The sequence below is a fragment of the Canis aureus genome, chromosome 32, assembly GCF_053574225.1.
Source record: "Canis aureus isolate CA01 chromosome 32, VMU_Caureus_v.1.0, whole genome shotgun sequence".
Lineage (NCBI taxonomy): Eukaryota > Metazoa > Chordata > Mammalia > Carnivora > Canidae > Canis > Canis aureus.
The window spans coordinates 21,259,583-21,284,408 of NC_135642.1; the positions used below are offsets into that span (position 1 = coordinate 21,259,583).

A 24,826-nucleotide genomic window follows, 5' to 3' on the forward strand; every position below is an offset into this window, starting at 1 on the left:
GAAATATTCAATCTTAGTAGCAACAAAATAAATGCATATAAAAACGATACTTTTATGTACTATCAAATAGCAATCATTAAAGATAATAATACCTAGTCTTGACAGAGATTTGGGGATGCAGGCCTACTTTAACTTAAATGCATAGAGTCCTAAAAATGCACATACTTCACAGTTCCACTTTTAGGAAAATATTCTAAGGACATATGTTAGGACTGATAAAAAATTTAACCATAATTAATATAGTTTTTGGGAACAAAAAATTATAAACAATCTAACTGAAGAATGTAACATATGGTTGAAAAAGTAGGGTCTATATCATGGAATACCAGGTAGGCATTAAAAATAAACTGGAAAGGGAAGCCTGGGAAGCTCAAGCATTAAAACTAAACTGGAAAGGGAAGCCTGGGAAGCTCAGTGGTTGAGCGCCTGCCTTGCACTGAGGGCATGATCCCAGAGTTCCAGGGTCAAGTCCCACTTCGGGCTCCATGCAGGAAGCGTGCTTCTCTTTCTGCATCTCTCATGAATAATAAAATCTTTAAAAAATAAATGAAAAAATAAACTGGAGAAAAAATAAAATAAAAATAAACCGGAGAGGGATATTTATTAATGTGGATAATATTCATATTTTGCTTAGTTAAAAATAGTATATAAAATATAAGAACATTATTTTTCAAAAGAAAAAATTCATAAATATTCATAAAAAATAAAAAGATGTACACCAAAATATTAATGAAATTATTGAATTTTCTATATGCCTGTTTTATATACTGAATGTATTCCTTTGTAACCCAGTAAAATTCCCAAATTAAGGTTAAATTTATAAAAGATCCTGCATGTTAAAAGGTAAGTCTCAAATTTAAAGTCTCATTTGATTTGAAAAAGTATGCCTTATTTGTAATTTTCAAAGATAATTTTAGTAGTTTAAGCCTCAGTACAATCTTTAGATCTGAAATTTTGTGTATTTCCTTCAAACTGAGAATTATATATTAAATGATCTCATTACAATAAGCAGCTGAATAAAATTCTTACTTGAAAAAAGCAATAAGAAGATTGACCATAATGATATACTGTACAAAGAGGTAGACTGCTTGAAGAAATGGAGTCAACCATGTCCCAGGACCACAGATTTGAGAGATAGTGGAATCATTTGCACACACTTTGGAAAGAAGAAAAAAATTCAGATATAGTAATCACACCAGTAACTATTTTTTAAATTAAAATTTTAGTTAACATACAATGCAATTTGGTTTCTACACCAGTAACTATTTTTAATTAGTATTGTTTGTTTGAAGGAAGTTTCAATTATGCACAAATCTGTTTCAGACTCTATTAAAAGCTTCTAGGCAAGCACTTGCAACACAAACTTAAAAACACTCCAACAGAGAATAATTTTGTGAGGGATATGGGTATCTGTTCTACCATTCCATTCCAGATGAGGAGGTATATAGTTCTGTGTTATTTCTGCATTTCAAGGCAGGGTTTAGCTTGAGGAACATTAAGTAGAATAAAATTCCCAGATTCAGCCACACTGTAACATTTCTGTAAGAAAAATAACTGTACTATAAAAGGGTATGGTAAACTCACAGTAAATTTACAAACAAAGATTACTGAGTTTATCTTATTATGTCACAAGAGGGCTGCAAGAGTGGTTAAAGTGCCTCCCAAGAATAAAATGATGAGGTCTGAATTTCTTGCTTTTCATTAACCTCACTGGGAATGTTTCTGAAGCCAAAACACAGTTGAGGAGAAAAAAAAAAAAAAAAAAAAAAAAAAACAAGGAAAAAAGGAGCTATAGTACCCACCAGAATATTAAAGAATTAAGCAAACCAATTTCAGTGGGGTAAAGATTAGAATTGAATAATCATGAATTAGCGACATCTTATATAAATGTTTACAATACAATTAACATTTCTTTAGTGATCATTTAAAAACAGATGCACCATTAAAACACTCAAAGGCTTTGTCAAAATCATTTCAAATCCATGATTTCACAGGCAAAGGAATACACAAGATTCGTTCAATCTTAAAAAATTTAATGTATCTATTTTAATTCTATTCAGATCTGTTTGATGTAGCAAATACCCAAGGAAGAAAATGACGGAGACCAAGAAGCTATACCCAATGCTCTATAACGACTAAACTAGATCCACATCAGAAAAAGCAGAAAATGAAAACCTGAAAATGGCACTGAAAGAAAAGCATTGGAACAGAAAGAAAGTTTAACCACGCTGGTAAAACCTCACTGTTTTATTTTTTTTTTTGAGATTTTTTATTTATTTATGATAGTCACAGAGAGAGAGAGAGAGAGAAAGAGAGAGAGAGAGGCAGACACACAGGCAGAGGGAGAAGCAGGCTCCATGCACTGGGAGCCCGATGTGGGATTCGATCCCGGGTCTCCAGGATCGCGCCCTGGGCCAAAGGCAGGCGCCAAACCGTTGCGCCACCCAGGGATCCCTCACTGTTTTAAACAACATCTGATAACAACTGATAACCACTATGCAGCCATCGCCTGACCTCATCACCTATAAATAGGTGGGTAGGGAGCAACATAGGTATGGGCTGAAAGAGGAGTAAAGACAAGAGAGAAAGTGGAAGAGAGATTAAGAGCAAACTAACCAAATAAAGATTCTAAAATGCAAATGTGGACATCAGTAGAACATCTCTGAAAGCTGGCAGCATCACTTATGTTCACAATTTATCTAGCCTCATTAGCTAAACAATTATTTAAAAAATTATGCAGAAAATTTGTTCACAGTTGATTGTGTTAATTCAAGAGTTTACCATTGAATCTACCATGATCCTCTAATCACTGTTAATTCTATTACCCCCTTGCCCCAACTGTTTTCAGAGATAAGCAGGCTGAAGTCAATTTGAGCTAATGAGATTTAAGGAACAGGTTCAATAAGGGGCTTTTCGGAAAGTAACTTCTCACCCATAAGAACCATGGAAACCACTCTTTCCTCCCACTGCTAGTGACAGTCTTCTAATCCTAAGGGAAACCTGTATCAATCAGACACTGTGATTACAGAGCAGTGGAATGAAAAAGAACAGGTGTCCTTAGCTATGAATTAACAAACTTCAAATACCACTCTACCTCTGAACTTTGTGTTACATGAGCTAATAAATACCTTATTGTGTAAGCCAGGTTAGGCCAGATTTCCATTTGTGGCTGAAAAAACTCTAAAATCCTTTTTCAACTGATTTTTATAGTTGTTTTCTAGGCTTACCTGCTGTATTTTGGGAGGGCTTGGTAATGGTTTGACTTGTGAGAATATGTAATATTACTGTAATGCAATTCTGACTTTAAAACATAAAATAACCAAAAGACGAATTTGTAAACATAAATCCTTACCGTCAATTTCATATGCGTAAACTTCACCAAAAATCATCCAGTATGGATGAAAAACTATATCTTTAGCAAGAGTCCAAGATGGTGCTTCACGAGGATAAAGTATTGCCTTTCTGGGAACACCAAAACTAAGTAATACAAGAGCCATAATCACTACAATGTAGAACATATTGGCTACCTGTTAAAAAATGAACACTGTTAAAATACATGGGAATTTAAAAACAGTAATTTTTTTCATCTTAAAAATAGTTTTTAATGTTCTAATAAATAACTAGAATCTTTTGACTCCTAGTATTAGCATTCAGGAAAATCTCATCATTACATAAACCTTAACATCAAGATGACATAAAAATTGATCTGTAAAACTAGACAAGTCAGAGGCGTGTTCTATATAATGAGTCATTTCACTGGTTCAAACTGGAGTCTGCCCATTTGAGTCCATGAAGATTTAAAGAGGTATAAACATACGGGCAGCTTCAGGAAATGAATTTCCATATGTGCTCTTTCCTGTTGTCATACTGGAAGTTCAGACTCACTTTTCTACCTCCCTTTGATAATTGTCCTTTACCCACTTCATACACAAAAGGGCATTCTTCTCACCCATCTTGAACTCTACACCATAGTCCCTTATCCCAGACTGTTGAAAAGCTCTAAGAGCTAAATAAAACAATAAACTGAAGTATCAGCATGGGTGCTAAAAAAATAAGTGACACCATTTGGTTAAAAAATCCTTTTACAAATCAGGTAGTCTGCAATTCTTTAATACAAAGGTGGAAAAAAAAAGCCTATTTGAGCTATCACCTAATAAATCAATGAAAAATTAATTTTTATTAGTAAGTCACAACATGTATTTTGGAATCATTACTCAAGAATTCTATGAGTCAAGTAAAATCCTATATTAGAACTTTAATTTCTAACTACTTAATTAGGGGTTTGAGTGCTCAGCATTTATATCTAAAAAAGTGAATGTTGTCTCCCTCCAACAATGTAGTATTCATCCACAAATAATAATCTACTAGGGAAAAACCCTCACAGATCAAGACTACATTTACAATAAATCTGTACTTTACCAATAACTGTAATAAACCAACCTAAAAAAAAACAACTGCAATAAAATAACCTAAAAAATTATGACATTTGCATATATTTTTTCAAACGAATATACAGAGAAAGTAGAAATGGTAGGCAGGAATGTGAAAGGTAAAGAGGACCATAAATCTGGACTGTGTGAAGAAATTACAAAATATTTATGTGTAATTATTTAGACTTGATCCTTCATCTTTAAAAGTCTTATATCTGCCAGTAAATTTTCTTTTTAAGTTAGAGTCTCTGTGACTTACAATTGAAGAGTCCTATTACTCTCCAAGATTCAGTTTTATTTGTAAAATAGTCAAATAATGCCTTCAGTTTAACTTACATACTAGGAGAATGTATGTTTTCAATAAACAAAATCTTGGGATAAAAGATTTTGGAGGGGGAATAAAAAATCTTAAAAGGCAAATCATCAAAACATTATTCATGACACTTGAAATACTACGGAATCCAAATTATTTACCAGTAATTAAAGAAAAAGGCCAAATCAAAACTTCAAAACAAAACTTAAATCTGTACTGAAGTATCCTAAAATTATTCAAAGGTCTATGACTGATGAGTCACAGGTCTCTGGATTTCATACCTTCCACATAAAGCCTATTTGACAACCTTCCTTATATCTGATCTAAATTTAATTAATTAAAAATATTTAAATATCCCATTTTCTCATATCTAAAATGAGGATTTCTAGTTTAAACTTTTTTTTTTAATTTTTATTTATTTATGATAGAGAGAGAGAGAGAGAGGCAGAGACACAGGCAGAGGGAGAAGCAGGCTCCATGCACCGGGAGCCCGACGTGGGATTCGATCCCAGGTCTCCAGGATCGCGCCCTGGGCCAAAGGCAGACGCCAAACCGCTGCGCCACCCAGGGATCCCAGGATTTCTAGTTTAAATGTACAGATACAGAGTGGGAAAAGTTTACCATTTACCATGCAATTTTCATAAATGTAATCTTTATTAATGGTATCAACTGTGAGGAAGGTTTCTTTTGTATCTTCAAGCTTTTTACGCTTTTCAAAGCTTTTTCTCTGATTAGAAATTCCCCGCTCATGAAAAGTTCCTATTTACCAAACTTTATTTATTTATTTATTTTTTTATTTATGATAGTCACACAGAGAGAGAGAGAGAGAGAGAGAGGCAGAGACACAGGCAGAGGGAGAAGCAGGCTCCATGCACCGGGAGCCCGACGTGGGATTCGATCCCGGGTCTCCAGGATCGGGCCCTGGGCCAAAGGCAGGCGCCAAACCACTGCGCCACCCAGGGATCCCCTACCAAACTTTTAAATACCATATTCTTTGTGAAAAACTTCATGACAGAATGAGATAGTACATATAATGAGCCTATTTTGATAAAACTATTATATACATTTATTTGTGTGAAGTTAAAGACACACACCTATATTCCTGTATGTCTTGAAAGATGGAAAAGTATACACTACACTGTTAACAGTGGATGTTGCTGATAGTCTGTATTTACTAAAAAATTTCTACAATAGTAATTTTAGAATAAGGAAGGAAAAGTTACTTTTACAAAAGCAGTAATATGTGTTTGCCTTTCTGACCACTGAAAACTGAAAAGCAATTTATGGCAGGAGTAAGCATAACACACTTTATAGAGTTTTCAGTTCAATGCATAAGGAATCACACATCAAACCTGACATCTACATTTAAAAAACAAAACCTGCCAGTTGGTCAATCCTGTGGGAAAGAGCAAGACAGTGGACATATTATAACAGGAAAAGATTAGATGTCCTGACTGTAACTTTAAAAAAAGTTTCAATCAGTGATGATAGAAGGAAAGAGGAACCTAAAGACATAAACCATAGGTAGTATTGTTTAGCTACCATTATCTTGCAAATACAATAATAATGGGACAAGATTAGTGTGGGGAATTGGAGCTGAGCAAGAGAAACATCTGTGAGACTTTTTCAGCCTGTCCCCACTGGCTGAAAATCATTATCTAACAAATAATCTGATTAGCTGTTTTCAGCAACCATCCATTGAAAAGTCCATCCGAAATGGTAAGGAAAGATAAAGAAATGTCAACTTATTTCTCTTACAGAAAAGAAAAATAAAACCGTACAGGGAGGACTCTTCAGTGGTTTCCCCTATATTTTTCTTCTCTAAAGTCCCAGCTTTCAATGTTTTATATAATCCAGGCTAGGCCCTTTTATCCAATCTGACAATCAACAATTGCTTATCATAAAAGAAATTCTAGTCAGGTTGTGCCTTTTTATTCCTATCTTAAGCTTTCAAAGAGCAGATCATATCCTGCTACTTTAATAAAAGCCTCCACAGATTTATCTCTATCCATGAATCCCTATATCCCTTACTCCCTAATTTCATCAATAAGCCACATGGACAGTTTACTAATACCTTACATTATTTTCTAAAATACTTAAACTGGGCAGGAATTATACATTTCATTAGATATACTGATCTCTAGGGGTAATATGAAAGCATTAGATAATAGATTTTTTTAAGAAGGGGAAGTGACATATTCAGATATGCATTTTGAAATTACTCTAGCTATAATGCTGATTGAAGATAGGCCACAGTGGTTGTGAGTAAACAGATTTTACTAGACTGCTGCAGATGCTAGATTATTAGGGTAGCATCAATAAAGATGAAAAGATCTTCACAAATGGCAGCTGACAAATTTGCATTTTTTCATTGTGATCTCAGTCCTAGAAACTAGCATCTAAAAATTAAAACATTTTAAGATAAAACAAAATATAGTTTTCTTAATCTTATCCCATCACTTATTTTCTTCAAAAATTAATATCCCGAGGAATGGCTTATTTGAAATATGGGGCAATAAACATGAAATAACATTCTCTAGTTCAAATAAAACTATGTTAATGGCAGGTTTTTATGATTTCAAGAAAAAAATATCAATAAACCCATTAATATTATTAGATGCCTCTCAACTTACCATTTTTCCAATCATCATTACATAAGGTCCTGCCTGTTGATTTACAGCTAGAAAATCTAGCAAACGCACATACCAAAATATTATGTTAAGACAGTAAATTAATCTTCCAGCAACAAAAACATGATTATCATATGCATTCTCAAAGTTCCATTTTGCTCCAAATCTTAGTCCAAATCCAATGAAGAAAGAAATTATGGCAATTGTATCACTGATATTGAAGTAATCACTAAACCATACTTTAATCTTCTGGCTTATTTTTCCAGCTTCAGACATAAAGATCTACAGGTTTAAAAAAAAAATTCAATTAAACTATTTAAGAAATCACTTTCTTCCTGTTAAAATGTACATCAGCATTCAATTATAATACCACAAGATTTTATGGATCTTTTAATATTTCAAAGTTTTATTTATTTATTTTTAAGATTTTTAATTATTTATTCAATGAAAGACAAAAAGACAGAGGCAGGGACACAGGCAGAGGGAGAAGCAGGCTCCTCAAGGGGAGCCTGATGTGGGACTCGATCCTGGGACTCCAGGACCACGCCCTGTGCTGAAGGCAGATGCTCAACCACTGAGCCACTCAGGCGTCCCTCAAAGTTGTTTTTTTAAATTAAAGTTCAGTTAACACACATTAGTTTCAGGTGTACAACATAGTGATTCAAAAATTCTATACATTAAAAAAAAATTCTATACATTATGCTCTGCTCACAAGCATAGCTATCACGTTACCATACTATGCTGTTACAATACCACTGACTATATTCCTTATGCTGTATCCCTAGAACTTACTCATTCCATAACTGGAAGCCTGTGCCTCCCATTCTCTTTCACCCATTTTGCCCAGCCAGCCCTTCACCTCTCCTCCCCACCATCAGTTTGTTCTCTGTGTTTATAGGGCTGTTTCTGCTTTTGTTTCTTTTGTTTTTAGATCTTACATATAAGTAAAATTACACAGTATTTGTCATTTGGTATTTGTCAAAATGTTTGATTATCTTGGGATCTGATGATGTATTTGATCACTAAAACAATTCAGTTAGATATCAGAGACAGGTATTTCTTATCTTTTTTTTTTTTTTTTTTTTTTTTTTATTCATGAGAGACACAAGCAGAGGAAGAAGAAGCAGGCTCCATGCAGGGAGCCCGACGTGGGTCTCGATCCCGGGACTCCAGGATCACGCCCTGGGCTGAATGCAGGTGCCAAGCTGCTGAGCCACCCAGGGATCCCCCTTATCTTCATTCCATATATGTATGTGTATATTTGTGTACATATACCCACAAATAAATGACCTATTCAATCAAGGTCATCCTACACCAAGAAGCTGAAAGTCTTTTTTTTTTTTTTTTTTTTTTAAGATTTTATTTATTTATTCGTGAGAGACCAGAGAGAGGGGCAGAGACACGGGCAGGGGCAGAAGCAGGCTTCATGCAGGGAACCTGACATGGGACTTGATCCCGGGTCTCCAGAATCACGCCCTGGGCTGAAGGCGGCACTAAACCACGGAGCCAACCAGGCTGCCCGAAACTGAAAGTCTTAAATGAGAACAGAATCTCTAGAAAGTGATATACTTCTGAAAGTTGTTTTATTTTCATTGAAACAACAGGATATTCTGGTAGAATCTTCTAAAGGCATCTTATTTGCAGAAAGTAAACAGCTCAATGGCTTAAGTACCTATACTTATCTCTTCTCTTCAATATAAAAATTAGAAATTTGCAGTGCCTGAGTGGCTGAGTTGGTTGAGTGGACAACTCTGGATTTTGGCTCAGGTCAGCCACACACTGGGCTCCACACTCAGCGTGAAGTCTGCTTGAGTTTCTCTCCCTCTGCCCCCCACCCCACGCTCTCTCAAATAAATCTTTAAACATTTTTTTTTATTTTTCGTGGGGAATGGTAAAACATTTACAGCTTTAAAATAATAGTATATATAAAAATAAGTACTAAAAAGTCTCCCTTCCTTTCTTTTTCCTTAGCCAATTAACTTCCTTTCCCACTACAGGCAACCAGTTATTACAATCTAATGAATCCTTGGTATAATTATTTTTATGAATATGCATTTCAAAAATTCTTTGCAGCTTTATCATTTAACAATTTAGTTTTTCACACATGTTGGTAAAAAAACAGATTTTATAAACATAAATCATGGTACTCAAGGGAATTAAAAATGCATAATAAACTACTTAGGATAAATTCCTATGATATCTAAGTGGAAGGAAGTACACAGCTTTCATTTGTTTTTCCAAAATAATGTATTCTTTGAATCTAAAGCCAGACATGAAATAACTCAGAAGTCTTAAGTCAGCATATTATGAAACTATATTTATGTAGTTACTAGTTTGTATAAAAAGTATAAACATTCAAAGAAAAAAAATTTTTTTTCAAAATCAAGATGTTAGAAAATTTACAATTTAAACTGAAAACTGTGATAGACACAAGAATCTAAATTTTAATAATAATTCAATAGGCAATTAGAGCAAACTTTAGTGGGAAGCACAATGTAACAACAAAGTAAAAACCTATTTATAATTTACCTGATTGGCTATATGTGTAATTAATACTTTTTGAAGAGTGACAAAGAGCATAAATATAAATGTTGATGAACTAAAACATAAACAGATCTAGGCTATGTTTCTGAGACAAATCATGATCTTCGTAATTGTGACAAAGTTAACATACTGATCTCTATTCTTATAATTTTTAGAATACCAAAAATGACACATGTTCTACACTTCTATGTCATCACCTACTGATTATGAGTAACACATACTCGCATACATACCAAAAACAAGACGCAACACCCCCCACATATACAGTTAAGTTACTGGTAGGAAAAACAAGACATACCTCACGGACTTTCTCAATAGCATAGGTAAAAATATAAGCAATAACAATCCATTCTTGAATTGAAGGTAATCGTTCCATTTGTACAAGAACCACAAATGTATAAAGCATCAGAAATCCTAAGTATGCCAACTAATGAAAAAGAAAACACAAAATATGAATAATATTAATGACAAGATAAATTTTTTTACTATAAAAAATTTCAATCCAACACACAAAAGAGACTAAATGAAGCCCTATGAACTATCTCAAAGCTTCAATCATTAAAAGTTTTAGGGGCACCTGTGTGGCTCAGTCAATTTAAGTGACTGGTTCTTGGACCTTGGTTTTGGCTCAGGTCATGATCTCAGGGTTGTGAGGTTGAGCCCCACATTGGCCTCCACACTTAACATGGAGTCCTCCCTCTCCCTTCCCCTTTGCCCTTCCCTCTGCTCACATGCTTTCTCTCTAAAATAAATAAATAAAATCTTTAAAAAATGTTTCAGAAGTAGCTTCAGTGCAGACACTGCATTTATCAATCAAAACATAAATGGTAGTGCAGCGATTTGGCGCCGCCTGCAGCCCAGGGCGTGATTCTGGAGACCCTGGATCGGGTCCCGCGTCGGGCTCCCTGCATGGAGCCTGCTTCTCCCTCTGCCTGTGTCTCTGCCTCTCATTCTCTCTCTGTGTTTCTATGAATAAATAAATAAAATCTTAAAAAAAAAAAAACATAAATGGTTCCCAGGGTATAAATACGGTATTCTAGAACTTTGATCGCTTTTTAGTACTTCCCATAGGAAGAATTTTATAATAGAAGGTTTATGTTCTTAGCATAGTTCATATAATTCCATTTAACTTATGCTATACCTAAAGTATAATATATTAAACATACTATAAACTTCATCACCACCATCATCATCAAGAAACACAAACTACCTGCTTCCTCCTTCCCCCAACCAAATACTATTCCCAGGAAAGACAACTGGTATTTTCCTAACTCCCAGTCACTGAGGTTGAATCCCAAAAAGTGAAAACAGATATGAAGGTCATTTTCCCTAGGTAAGGTAACATTCCACCTTTGATATTCTTAACAAAAAAGATTATAGGCAGATAATAAGATCTATGTATAATAACATCTGAAGATTTGTTTCATATTAAAACCCAGACTCGCTCACCCTTGAACAACTATATCTAAGTATCCTCTCCTTGTTCTCCTTGCCTCTACCATATTCTTGATTTAAGCTATGGCAAGGCAGGGAAATAAACTCCAATAAATGAAAAAAAGAAATTTCTATCTGGACATCAGGATTGTCTATTTTTAAACAGTCAGTCAAATGAATGAAAACATGACAAAAATGAAAAACAGCAAAACAATAACAAAATATACAATTTAAGAATTTTTCTGGGGAGGGGAATAAAAACTCATTCATTCAATCCATGGTTAAAAGCTGGAGCTAATCTCATGTGCTTCTTAAAATGAGTCCACTCCCCATGGACATATATACCCTTTGATCTAGGGGAGAAAATTATTCTTCCACAAAGCAAGAGAAAAGCCAATTATATGTCAGATAATAACATGTACCATACTATGATTAAGGAAATAAACTATTATGCCACTAATAAACAAAACTATATGAATGATCTAGATTATTTTTCCCCATCAAATTAACACTGCAAAAACGTTCATTTAAAAACTTTTACATGTTCTCTGCAAAATCCTAAAGCACAAAAACATATCAGTGATTCTTCTGGTTAATCTTTACCAAAGTTTTTGGTGGGTGATTTGTATTTCATAGCTGCTTAAAAAGGCATATGGTTACCAAATTTTTGTTTAGTCAATTTCTAGTTCCAATTAGAACTGAGATTTGTTAATATTTATTATTCTATATGATGGCAACCAGGATAAAACTAAGTTAAACTTATACTCTTTTAAGCATTTTATTTATTTCGGAAAGAAAGAGCATGAGAGAGAGAGCACGAGCACAGGGGAGGGGTAGAGGGAAAAGCAGACTCCCCACTAAGCAAGGAGCCCAATGTGGGACTTCATCCAAGGACCCCGGGATCATGACCTGACCTGAAGGCAGACTCTTAACTAATTGAGCCACCCAGGTGCCCAAACTTACGCTCTTTTAAATGGAAAATGGCTTGTCAGTGATCTAAGTTATATCAAGATAAATATGGATAAACATGGACTTTAGACAAAAGGTTCCCTAAAGTTTATCATTTAAAAACAACATACCGTATTAAACCAGAATTTTACAATTGGTGCATGATAAAAGGCATAAAACTTTCTTGTAATGGGAAGCTTTTTTGATTTTATTTGTATCTCCATTTCATTCTTTCCTTCATTACTGTCCAATATTCTTACTTCTTTAAACACTTCCTAAAATAAAAATAACACTTATCATACATTCATTCGTAAAAAGTTTGTATTTACTTAAAAATATTTTTCCTCCTTACCATGGGTATCTCTTCTGCTATGTTTTGAAAGTTGTTTTCACTATCTTCCATTGTCATTTGATGGGCATCTTGAGATTGTGGAATATGAGACATTTCAGCCTTTGTTTTATATTCTAGCATTAATATGGCAGGTGGAACTAAAATGCTTAATATGACCTAAAAATTTTAAAAACATGTGAGTTTACATTTTAAAATTAATGGCCTTCAATAATAAAAAGAATTAAAAGGTATTAAATATCTTGATTATTAGTTAGCCAATCCGCCGCTGTTAGTATAGGGGAAAAAAAACAAAAACTTCATTTTTTTACTTGCATATTATATTTAAAGAGGCCCAGGTTGAATTGTTTTAAGGAGTAACAAAACAATTGAGTACTATGATATGAGGATATAGAAAAGATTTCATAATTATTAGTTTGTTTTATTCTTTAAATAAAATTCAAGTCTTATGAAGCTATTGTGTTTAATTTTATCCAAAATCTCTTTGCAACTATTCTATGTCATAACACAATTACTCAGCTTGTGCCTCTATAAACAGGTTTATTTGTAAAATTTTATGTTATTACCTGCAAAATATCCTACAGCACAAAGAAATTATAATTGTGTATCAGGGTTTTTATTGGTTAATCTTTCACCACTACTTTTATTAGATGATCAGTATTTGTTATCTATTTACAATGGTTAAACCACTTGCCTGATTTCTGCCTTCTACATTTCTGTACCTTATTTAAGATATAAGATAATGAAAAGGAAAGTTTAAAGTAGTATCTCTCACTATGATGAAACCAAAAGAACCAGTCAACATTTTATCTGAATTCTTTCCATAAAAACTAGGTATACCTAATGTACTTCAATTATTCAAGTAAAACAAATTATTAAGTTAGTAGACAGGTCCTCAATTTTAGAATACGGAAATTATCTTTTCATAAAGAAACAACTTTTTTTCATGGCCGCTCAGGACTGTAAACACCAATACTTCCATTTGTTGCCCCATGCTTCTAGCTCAGAGAGTTGCAATAATCAACACCAGAAAGGATTTAGAGTGAAGAATAGGAAGAAAAAAGAGGCCACTTCATGCCACTTGAGATAAAATGCCAACACTGCCACCCCCACAACTCTCATAAATCAAGGCATTTTACTAGATATCTGGGCTAATTCTCTCTTTTTATCTAATCACATACTTTATTATCAAATTGTTTCTAAGGTATACCTTGTACCAGGAATTTTTCCTCATATTCAGCCTTCCCATCCACATATCAGATAACAACATTTGTGTACAGGTGTGAGCTACAAAAGGTCTAAGTCTTGAAGAAACTGCTAACTTGAGGCAGGTGGAATTACTCCAGTTTTTCAGTTCATAAGTAAGCAATTTCATAGCCATAGTTTCATCTTGTCTGAAAGATTGTTCTAGTAATTCAACTGCTAGTTGACCAAAATCACTATCAAAAGAAAAAGCCAAAACATTCATATTACCAAACTGTAGTTGTAGACACTATACGTACAAAATTTCATTTCATATTTCATATTTATATTTAATATAACATTTATTTTTAATATTGCCGCTCAGGGAATTATAAGGCATTAGAATCATGTAGCTCTGTTCCCAGATGTCTACTGCTATGGTGGATATCACAAAATATTAAAATATGTCACATTAAGAAATGAATAGGGATTAACCTAATTATGAAAAACACCTGAATCTTAGATCCCCAGTAAGTGGTCATAAGATCCCTGCTTGAGTTATCTTCAGTAATAACTCTTACTCTCTTCCAAAGGCAGCCCATTTGGGGAGAGGTAAATCCTGTTTTCTAGCAAGAAGTTTCCTACAAAATATCTTTCCAGCTTAATATTCCCATTATTCTGTAAGTGTAAACTTCTGTGAACCGTTTTACTCTTCCACATATGTAGTTCCACCTTCCAAAATGCCCTTCCAAAGGAAAAAACAAAAAAACAAGAACAAAACAAAATGCCCTTCCAGTTGAATTCAATTCATTTCCTTAGAACACAGCTCAAAAGGGATCCCTGGGTGGCGCAGCGGTTTAGCGCCTGCCTTTGGCCCAGGGCGCGATCCTGGAGACCCGGGATCGAATCCCACGTCAGGCTCCCGGTGCATGGAGCCTGCTTCTCCCTCTGCCTATGTCTCTGCCTCTCTCTCTCTCTGTGTGACTATCATAAATAAAATAAATAAATAAATAATTAAAAAAAAAAAAAAAAGAACACAGCTCAAAATCTCACTTTCTTCTTTTCCTTACCACTTCAAATGGAACTTTTCCTAATCTAATTAATTGCTAGTACGTGCAATTATTAAACTGACTTCTGGCATTTCTTCTCTTTCTTTTTTTTTTTTTTTTTTTGGCATTTCTTCTTTCTTGCTAAAATACTTAACGCTTGAATTATAAACAATTTTACAACCTCTTTTTATGTGCATAAGCAGGAAAGTTTCTTTCTGAATTTTAAGAAGTATCTAATACTTTCTGGGGCATGAGGGTGGCTCAGTAGGTTAAGCATCCCACTCCTGATTTTGGCTTAGGTCATGATCAGAGTTGGGAGATGGAGCCAAGAATCGCCCTGGAGTCCATGCCCAGTGAGGAGTCTGCTTAAGATTCTCTCTCCCTCTCTCTCTGCCCTTCTCCCTCCCTTTCAACCAACCAAACAATAATTAAAAGTACCTAATACATTTTAATTGTGCCAATAAAATTATACATATATATACCCACTAAGTGCATGACACTATACTCTTCACTTAAACATATTGTCGTTTTTAAATGTTTGAAAGATAAAATCTAACTTACTTAGAATACTGTTTCAATTCTTCTGAAGTATCATCTACAAGGTCACTCTGCTTTGCTTCATATGCCATTGAACGATAGATCTTACAGGCAACTAATGCTTTAGCCATTGATTCTTCACCATGCTGCCATAAAAATCGGGCCATGACCTGTCTCTTCATAAGGCAAGCCCAAATTAACAGTTCATTAAGTGGATAAGGAAAGCGCTTGGTTTCTGGATCATCAATATCTACAATTTCATCTTTGGCTCTTTTCTTCTTTCCTTCTTCCACAGCTGTATCAATCTTCAAGGGAAAACAAATGTCTAAGATTCATTCTAATAAGGCCATGTGACATTACTGTGAGAATTGTTACAAAATCTCTTTTACACTAGTCTTCAAATTCATACAACTGCACAAATCAAAATGGTAAATTTTATATACTTAATTTTATTATAGCTCAGGTTTCATAGAAACAGTATTTCTAAAAAAAAAAAAATCATTATAATATAGTTTTCCAAAATTAAAGGGCCTAAATATTTTGACTAATACCTGATAAAACATAATTTTAATGGAAGAAAAGTTTGTATAAAACACTTTTATCTCACATGTTAAGTTAAAGTGGAATAAAAGAAGGCAGTTAACATTTAGAAATTTTTATTAGTGCTAAATATAAAAAAACTCATAGAATCACTAACTTCATAATAAATATCTTTTTGCATATGAGAGAATAAATAATCAAAGATATATCTACAAACAAAAGTTCATTCTTGCTAAAACAAGTAGTTTTTTGTTTCATAAATACTAGTAAATTAGAAAGAACAAAATCTAGAAAAGGTATTATTATTTATGTGAACATACCTTTGGTCGATAGGGCTGTGCTGTTTTAATGAAATGATTGTGTCTCATTTTTTCCTTTTTATCTGCCCTATTGCCAAAAGATTCATGACTCTTGCGCAACTGAGGAGTGCTGCTAGAGGTATTTCGGCCAGATCTCTGAAAATGAAAGCTTATTAGTTTTTACAAATTTAAATATACTGATAAATCATAAAAATACAAGACTCAATTCATATCTATGTACAAACATGTACACACAGGAAAAAAATGCTTTGTTTTGGATTTCAGTTACAAAATATTTCTATGTACTCTTATAGTTGAAAATAAAGTATTTTTAAGACCATGCTTTCACCATTCTAATATGAGTGATTTTAAACTTTTAAAGTGTGTGAGTTTTTATGAATTTTTAACTTATAAAGTGTATAAAGTACATGTGTAGACCTCCCCCCAAATATTACATACCCGATTATTTCCACCAAGACTATTATATATTAATCGAAAACGTTTCCGAGTATAGGTGCATCTATAGGTTCCTCCCATAAGATATTCAATAACAAGTCCTATATCGATTAGGGTGATCTTATATCCCGGAGGAAGATTTCCCTGGAAACAAAACATTAGTTTTATACAGACAGGATATTTCTCAGTATTTTCATAAAGGCCTAGAAATGCACCTAATCTACAAAATGACAAATGTTTACTTGTTACAGTAAGCTGGGGTTGTTAGTACCTATCTTTACAAGAGAAGGAAATAATCTCTTCCTCATTTCTTTCTATAAGAAGAGGGGATTCTGACGTTTTGAAGTCACAAAGGTGTGCTCAGGACAGAAGTATGGCTATAGCATAAGTTCATTTGATCTTTCCAATGCCCTCATACTTCATACATAAAGGCAAAGGAATTTTTTGAGCCAAGTATTTCATTTTCACAGCGACACATTATCATCACTTGCATCCTGCAAAAATAATGCTATAAGTGTTAATTAATTTCCAGACTGGCCCATAAGTACCTATAAGTATTTTTTAGCCAAAATTATATTGGCTATATTATAGGTTATTATAAGTTTTTTAGCCTCATCTAAGATTTAAACTACCACTTATAACATCGTTTAGAACTAAGACTTCATTTTCCCAGGACATCAATTTACAAATAAACTTCTGGACCATGAGCCACTTGTGAGTTTGGAAGACTGCCTGTTCAGAATCAAGTATTTGGTTAATTTCATTAAATAATATGAAAGGGTTTAATTGTAAGATGATTTACATATATCAATCAATTCTGCCCTCCTACCATCACCATTCTTTCCATTTCCCTAATCATAATTTCATAAAATTAAGACTTAAAAAAACCTTTTAAAGATTTTATTTATTTATTTGAAAGAGAGAAAGAGTGTGTGCACACAATAGGGAACAGCAGAGGGAAAAGGAGAGACAATCTCAAGCAGAGACCAAGTTGAGTGTGGAGCCTGATGCGGGGCTGGATTTCACGACCCGACCCTGAGATCATGACCTGAACCGAAATCAAGAGTTGGATGCTTAACGGACTGAGCCACTCAGGCACTCCTAGGTGCCCCAGTACTTTAAAAAAAATTTTTTAATTTGGTTTCATCTGTGAAATTTTAAATTTCTAAATACTTATACTCCTTAAATCTGATTTAAAAATTAATTAAAAATTATTTTCACCTTAAATGCAAGATGTTTTTTTGTCGAGCCATTTCCAAATATATTTATAAATGAAGATATCATGCTAATTTTTTAGTTTTCTTTTTTCAAAAAACTTGACAAATACCATATGATCTCACTTACATGGGAAATATTAAAGGAAATTAAGTGAGTTATCTAAAAAAGCATGATGAGCAATTTCTCAAACTATACAATACTGATAGCACTCAACTTATTAATTTGGTTCAGAAAACGGTGAATTATTGCCTTTACTTTAGGATTTTTCACTTATAGAAATTTAAAAAATTTTAAAAATTGGTTTAGTATAGCTACCAATGTAAAGATAATCAATATATAATATCTCTTTTCATTTTTAATGATTTTATTTATTTATTCATGAGAGACAGACAGGAAGAGGGAGAAGCTGGCTCCCTGAGGAACAGGTTGCCCAATGCGGGACTCAATCCCAGAACCCTGGGATTGGAACCTTAGCTGATGGCAGACGCTTAACCAGTAGAGATACCCTGGCACCAACAAATCTGTTTCTAGAATTAACAACTATAGTTCTTTCTGCTAACCCACATAAGTAAATCATAATGCAAATGTGTTTTAGGAACCCCTGGACTGAAGATCTCCCCCATCACTCAAGCTTTCTAGGAAGAAAAAAAAGCTTTATTTTAACCACGACAATGAAACCACAAATCAATGTGAAACATCCAGAATAGGCAAATCCATACAGACAGAAAGCAGATTAACAGTTGGCTAGGGGGATGCCTGGGTGGCAGTTGACCGTCTGCCTTTGGCTCAGGGTGTGACTGATCCTGGAGGCCTAGGATCGAGTCCTGGATCGAGTCCTACATCGGGCTCCCTGCCTGGAGCCTGCTTCTCCCTCTGCCTATGTCTCTACCTCTCTCTCAGTGTCTCTCACAAATAAATAAATAAAATAATAAAATAAAATAAACAGTTGCCTAGGGCAGGGGACAGGCAGAGATTAGAGAAGGAAGCAGGAATGTGGAGTGACTACTAATAGGTATAGTTACTTTAAAATTAGATTGTAGTGATAGTCACACAACCGTGAATATACTAAAAGCCACTGAACTCCTTAAATGAATCAATTTTATAGTATGTGAAATGTTTTAATGAAGGCATAAAGGAAAATAAATGGAAAAAATTGAATTAAAGAAAAAATATTTTTAAGTATAATAAAGTCTAAGTTCTTCCTACAGGATGCTAGTTTATTATTAAATAAAACACAAAAAATTAAAACAAAATGACATTTCCTATTTAATTTTTCTGTTAATAGTATACTCATATTTAAGAGCAAGTAAAAGTTTGAATCAAGAATTCTAGAAAAAGGGGATCCCTGGGTGGCTCAGTGGTTTAGTGCCTGCCTTCAGCCCAGGGCATGATCCTGGAGTCCCGGGATTGCGTCCCACATTGGGCTCCCTGCATGGAGCCTGCTTCTCCCTCTGCCGGTCTCTCTGCCTCTCTCTCTCTCTCTCTCTCTGTGTGTCTCTCATGAATAAACAAATAAAATGTTTTTTTTTTTAAAAGTTCTAGAAAAAAAGCATTTAAGTTCAGAAACTAAAAAAAATTTCAACTAATTAAATGAATACCTTTTCACTAGGAAAACTACTGGATACCAATATTTTAAATGACTATACAATTTTTAATAAATGTCTAAAACTATTAATTCACAAAGAATCCTAATAGTAGAGCAGGGGGATATTAGTCATCAAATTCAGTCACCACAGAATGGCTTTAGACCATATGACTGTTAGACATTCAGTCATGATCAATACTGCATATTAGGAGAGGGTTCAGGGACGCCTGGGAGGCTCAGTGGTTTAGCGCCTGCCTTTGGCCCAGGGCGTGATCCTGGAGTCTGGGATCGAGTCCGGGACCGATCCCGCATCAGGCTCCCTGCATGGAACCTGCTTCTGTTTCTCTCATGAATAAATAAATAAAATCTTTAAAAAAAAAAAATAAGAGAGAGGGTTCATGCATGAACATGAACATTTCAGCATTTTTACTGGCAAAATCTTCCATGAAGATCACCATCCTGTGCTTCCCTCAATGTCTTTATTCAATATCTTCTACAGGCCCAGGTAACAAATTTCTTGTGACACAGAAAGAAAATACATTCTGTCAATAATCTTTCTTTATTGACCAATGAGTATTAAGAAATTTATCACACTTTGTCTCAGATGACTAGAAGCTCAGAAAACTGGGTCTTAATTTCATAACCTTTCCTTTTTCTTCATTTATTATGCTCTTTATTTCTATGTTACCAGAAATTTAGCCCTTATTTTTATCTTGTTCTAAAAAAATGTCATTTTATTGCTATTTTTAAGGTGTATATTATTTAAATGTGTTTTGGAAACAGATGAAGTATAATCAATTTTTAAAATAGCATTTTCAAAAACCAAAACAATCTCTTACCTGTTTGACATCCCGAACGAGATGAAATAGCATTGGATTAGTTGGACCTTGTTTCTTTAAGGAGAAAAAAGTAGAGCAAATTATTATTTTTCTTCTAATATAATGTTAACAACTTCCTTCCAACACAAATTTTAAATCATGCAAATGTTGCAAGCTTCACAATTCTATCTCCAGTTTACATTTCTTTCATTGATAATGGAGCTATATACTCTCTTCTTGTTAGAATGTACCTTGTTTCTGCCACTAACCATCAAGTTGCACCAATACTTTAAATACTTTGGGTAACAAACTTTTAACATATAGGTCATCTTAATTTCCACTTAAGGAAGTTAAATTGGCATACTTACATCCATAAGTATCTTAATATCTTACTCCCATTTATGTATACTATTAGACTAACCACATGTTCCATTTTTACAGTAATCTTATTTTGATGGTATCAAATATCATCTCCCCCATCAAGACTGAGGTAAATGGGCCAAACATGTATTCTTTCTAGACAGTGCTTTGATTCGTCTAAAACTTACTGCAATGAATTCTAGGCAGTACAAATAGAGATTTATTTTCAATACTTTTATTGTTTAAAAGAAGTATCAGAAACGTCTGGGTGGCTCAGGTGGTTAAGCATCTGCCTTCAGCTAAGGTCACGATTCTGGGTTCCTAGGATCAAGCCCGGTGTCAGGCTCCCTGCTCAGCATAGAATCTGCTTCTCCTTATCTCTGTGCGTGTTCGTGCGCTCTTTCTCTCTCAAATAAATACATATCAAAATTAAATAAATAAATAAAATATCAAATGGGATAAATCCATCATTGTTATTAATTTTTATGAGGTCATTATATTAATCCATTCAATCTACTTTTCCATTTTGATCACATATACTTGGTAATAGGTAATAGATTTTCAAATCTAACAGGGTAAGCCTATGACTTCTTTAAAACATTAATTTATTGATTTATTCTATATAATACCTGAAGATAACTGTACCTAATACCAGCATAAACTCTATTTTGCCTTACTTTGCTCTTTCTCTTTTTATAATATTTAATCTATCCGATACTCAGGAGCTGAGTTCTCTCTGGCAATGCTCCATATTAATTTTTTAAAAATAATATGAAGTATTTCATATTTTTTAGGTATTAGCAAGTTTCACTGTATTTTCTCTAACTGTATATAATATAGAAATGTAATATTTAGAATTCTATTTTATCTTAATCTATTAATTTTGTGTATTAAATATAATTTTTCAGTATAAAATAAATATACTTTAATAGAGCAGTTTTCAAAGTGTGGCCCCCTGAAAGCCCCCAAGACTGTTTTAGACGGTCCATGAGATCAAAAGTATTTTCAGAATCATGTTAAGATGTTATTTCCCTTTAGGGTATCTGGGTGACCCAGTTAATTAAGCATCTGACTCTTAGTTTCCACTCAGGTGGTAGTCTCAGGGTCATGAGATTGAGCTCGTCAGGCTCCGCTCTCAGCCTGCTTAAAGTTCTCTTCCCCTTTCCCTCCAACCTTTTCTCCTCTTTCCCTCTCTCTCTTAAAACAAAACAAAACAACCATGTTATTTGCATTTTTTCATTTCTCTCAGTGTTCAGTGAGAAACTCTCAGTGTAGTTTCCAGAGGATTCTTGCTGTGTGATAGCTAAGATTAAATTTAAAAGGTTCTGGGGCACCTGGTAGCTCAGGGGTTGAGCATCTGTCTTTGGCTCAGGTCGTGATCCCGGGGTCCTGAGATCGAGTCCCACATCAGGCTCCCTATAGGGAGCCTGCCTAGGTCTCTGCCTCTTTCTCTATGTCTCTCAAGATTAAGTAAATTAAAAATCTTAAAAAATAAAGCTGCCTTCTATGAAGCTATACATTAAAGAGATTTTAACCGGTAAAACTATTCTACTCTCACTAATCTATTTTTTTCTTGAAAAATGTTATTTGTATTAACATGTAATGGATTTATTGTTGTTACTTAAAATTAGTATTTTTAAAAAATATTGGTTTTATGTTCTAATATGGTAAATATCAACATATATAAAGAAACCCACTTTAAAATAGCTTTTAAGCCCAACAATTTTTATATAATAGGACCCTGATAACAAAGCTTAAGAACCACTTCTTTGTGTTTTATAATCCTTTAACATTATAAAAAATTCATCAGTATGAAAAGTAACTGTTATCTTAATAACTTTGAGCTACACAATTAAATATCTGCCTTGCTAATGGTATCAAATTTTAAAAACTTAGAGAGTGAGAGAGAAAGAGAGAACGAGTATAAGGAGGGGTAGAGGGAGAAGCAGACTCCCCACAATGCAGAGAGCCCAATGAAGAACTCAATCCCAGGACCCCAGAATCATGACCTGAGCCAAAGGCAGACACTTAAACGACTGAGCCACCCAGGAGCCTTATTTCTATTATTTTATATCCAGCTTTACATTTCAGGGATAAATCTTATTACTGCGGCACAATGAATAATCCTTTTAATTTTTATATGTTTGCTAGGAACAAGTAGAATATCAACAAAGTTCAATCTAACTGTGCTAGACACTATTTAAGAAAAAATGGAGGAAAATAAAAATATAATCCCTACTCAAAAAAAATTTACAATCCAAAGGGAAAGATATAATTATCCTCAACTAACTATGCCAATGGGTTTATTCATGGGTTCAGAGGCAGTGGCATGGCATTAAACTACATTCTAAATAATGAATACAATTCCAGTAAGTGAAGAGTAGCTGAGAAAAAAACACACACCAAAACTTTGTAAACAAATGCTTTCTTAAACAGTTAATATTTTGGGAAAATAGTAGGTAGACAACATAACCAAAATATCTAGTATGTGAAGGTGGGGGTGGGAATAAAAGGTCAAGTGATAGAGTTAGCTACGGCAAAATTTCAAAAGCTGAAGAGCTTTGAAAATCAAGCTAAGGGTTTGGGTATTATTCTATACACACTGGAGAGCTATCAAAGATTTTTTAACTGGAGAAAGATATGGTAAAATATAGGATTATAATAATTAGTTTAAAGAACTGATTTGAAGAAAAGACAGGAGATTAGATTACTGAAATAGTATGACTACTAAAAGGACAAAGTATAATAACATTAGGCATGAAAAGGAGGAGATACAAAGAAATTGATCAATGTACAGAGAGCTTTGCAGAGAAGTCAAAGTTAGAAAACTAGGCTTTGGTAGTAGTGTACCTCAAAATATAGCTCAATTAAAATAATGTTGGTAACATGGAAAACCAGTAAGAAGGGCAGTATTTACTCTCTCCAATGCTAGACAATCTTTGTAAAGGGAACAGTTTTCAGGAGCTCTTTAGAAAAAAAAAAAACAAAAAGGTATGTAAGCTAAAAGGGGATATCACAAGGTTAAAATTATGAACGTAAAAAACAAAAAGAAGAAAACACAATGTGTAATTTCTCCATTACGAAAAGGCATCCAATGAAATTTAGTGTAATAAACGACCACCAAGAAGGCGGGGAAAAAAGGAAATAAAGTGACTTTTAATGAAGAAGCTGATCCTACAGTTTTAAAAAGTGGTGAAGGGAAGAAATGGGAGACAGTTGTAAACACTTTACCTCCTTCTTACGTGGCTATGGTATCAGGGAAAATCTCCAGAAACAAGCAAAGAGTTTCAGATTGTCACATAACCAATCTACCCTAAGACTGGCAGTAATTTTTCCAAGTCATTAAGCAAATCATTAAAGGTCTTGGCAGTGGAATTGGATATGTCCAGGTAAAATGACACTTCCCAAAGATGATAAAGCTTATTCAACAAAGAATTCTGACACATACTTACTGTGTTGTAAAGTTCTTCCAGTCTAGGAATGGTAAGAAATTTATGCATGCTTACTCCATTTTCAATAAGAAGCTTCACAAATGCAACTCTATCCATCACAAGAGCATCAAGCATAGCTTGTTCCAAGGATCCAACCTAAAATATAAAATTTAATGAATATATTTCACAAAGTCTAATATACAAATACAAAGTTCTTTTTTTTTTTTAAGATTTTATTTATTTATTCATGAGACACACACAGAGAGGCAGAGACATCCGTAGAGGGAGAAGCAGGCTCCCTGTGGAGAGCCTACCTAATGTACAACTCAATCCCAGGACCCTGGGGTCACAGCCTGAGCCAAAGGCAGGTGCTCAAACACTGAGCCACCCAGGTGCCCCACAGATTAAAAGTTCTAAATGCAATTCCTTATTTGTTTCTCAACAGTTTTAGAACAAAATTAAAAAGATGCAAAATAGGTGAGGCCTGAGAGGCTCAGTCTGTCAAGTGTCCAACTCTTGATTCTGGCTCAGTTCATTATTTCAGAATTGTGAGATCAAGCCCTGCATCCAGCTCCACGTAGAGCCTGCTTAAGAGTCTCTCTATCCCCCTTCCTTTGCCCCTCCCCAACAAAACGCAAAATTAGTAAATGGCTAGGATTTAAGGTATAAAGGGAATAAAAGAAAAGACCTCTACAGAGTAGCA

The 24,826-nt window shown here is 34.1% G+C and overlaps 1 protein-coding gene across 3 annotated transcripts in view; it reads right to left on the reverse strand.

Annotated features, from left to right (window-relative positions):
- The window catches only part of TRPM7 (transient receptor potential cation channel subfamily M member 7), a 114,409-nt gene that overhangs the window by 35,095 nt on the left and 54,488 nt on the right, over positions 1-24,826 (reverse strand). For all 3 annotated transcript variants that reach the window (XM_077881073.1, XM_077881072.1, XM_077881074.1), the window contains exons 12-23: positions 24,145-24,279; positions 20,354-20,407; positions 16,715-16,855; positions 16,277-16,411; positions 15,441-15,721; positions 13,859-14,087; positions 12,652-12,807; positions 12,431-12,574; positions 10,216-10,344; positions 7,377-7,655; positions 3,353-3,527; positions 1,030-1,156 (exon numbers count right to left, since the gene is read on the reverse strand). In XM_077881073.1, coding sequence (XP_077737199.1) covers positions 1,030-1,156; positions 3,353-3,527; positions 7,377-7,655; positions 10,216-10,344; positions 12,431-12,574; positions 12,652-12,807; positions 13,859-14,087; positions 15,441-15,721; positions 16,277-16,411; positions 16,715-16,855; positions 20,354-20,407; positions 24,145-24,279 — 1,985 coding nt within the window. The remainder of the gene's footprint in view (positions 1-1,029; positions 1,157-3,352; positions 3,528-7,376; positions 7,656-10,215; positions 10,345-12,430; positions 12,575-12,651; positions 12,808-13,858; positions 14,088-15,440; positions 15,722-16,276; positions 16,412-16,714; positions 16,856-20,353; positions 20,408-24,144; positions 24,280-24,826) is intronic.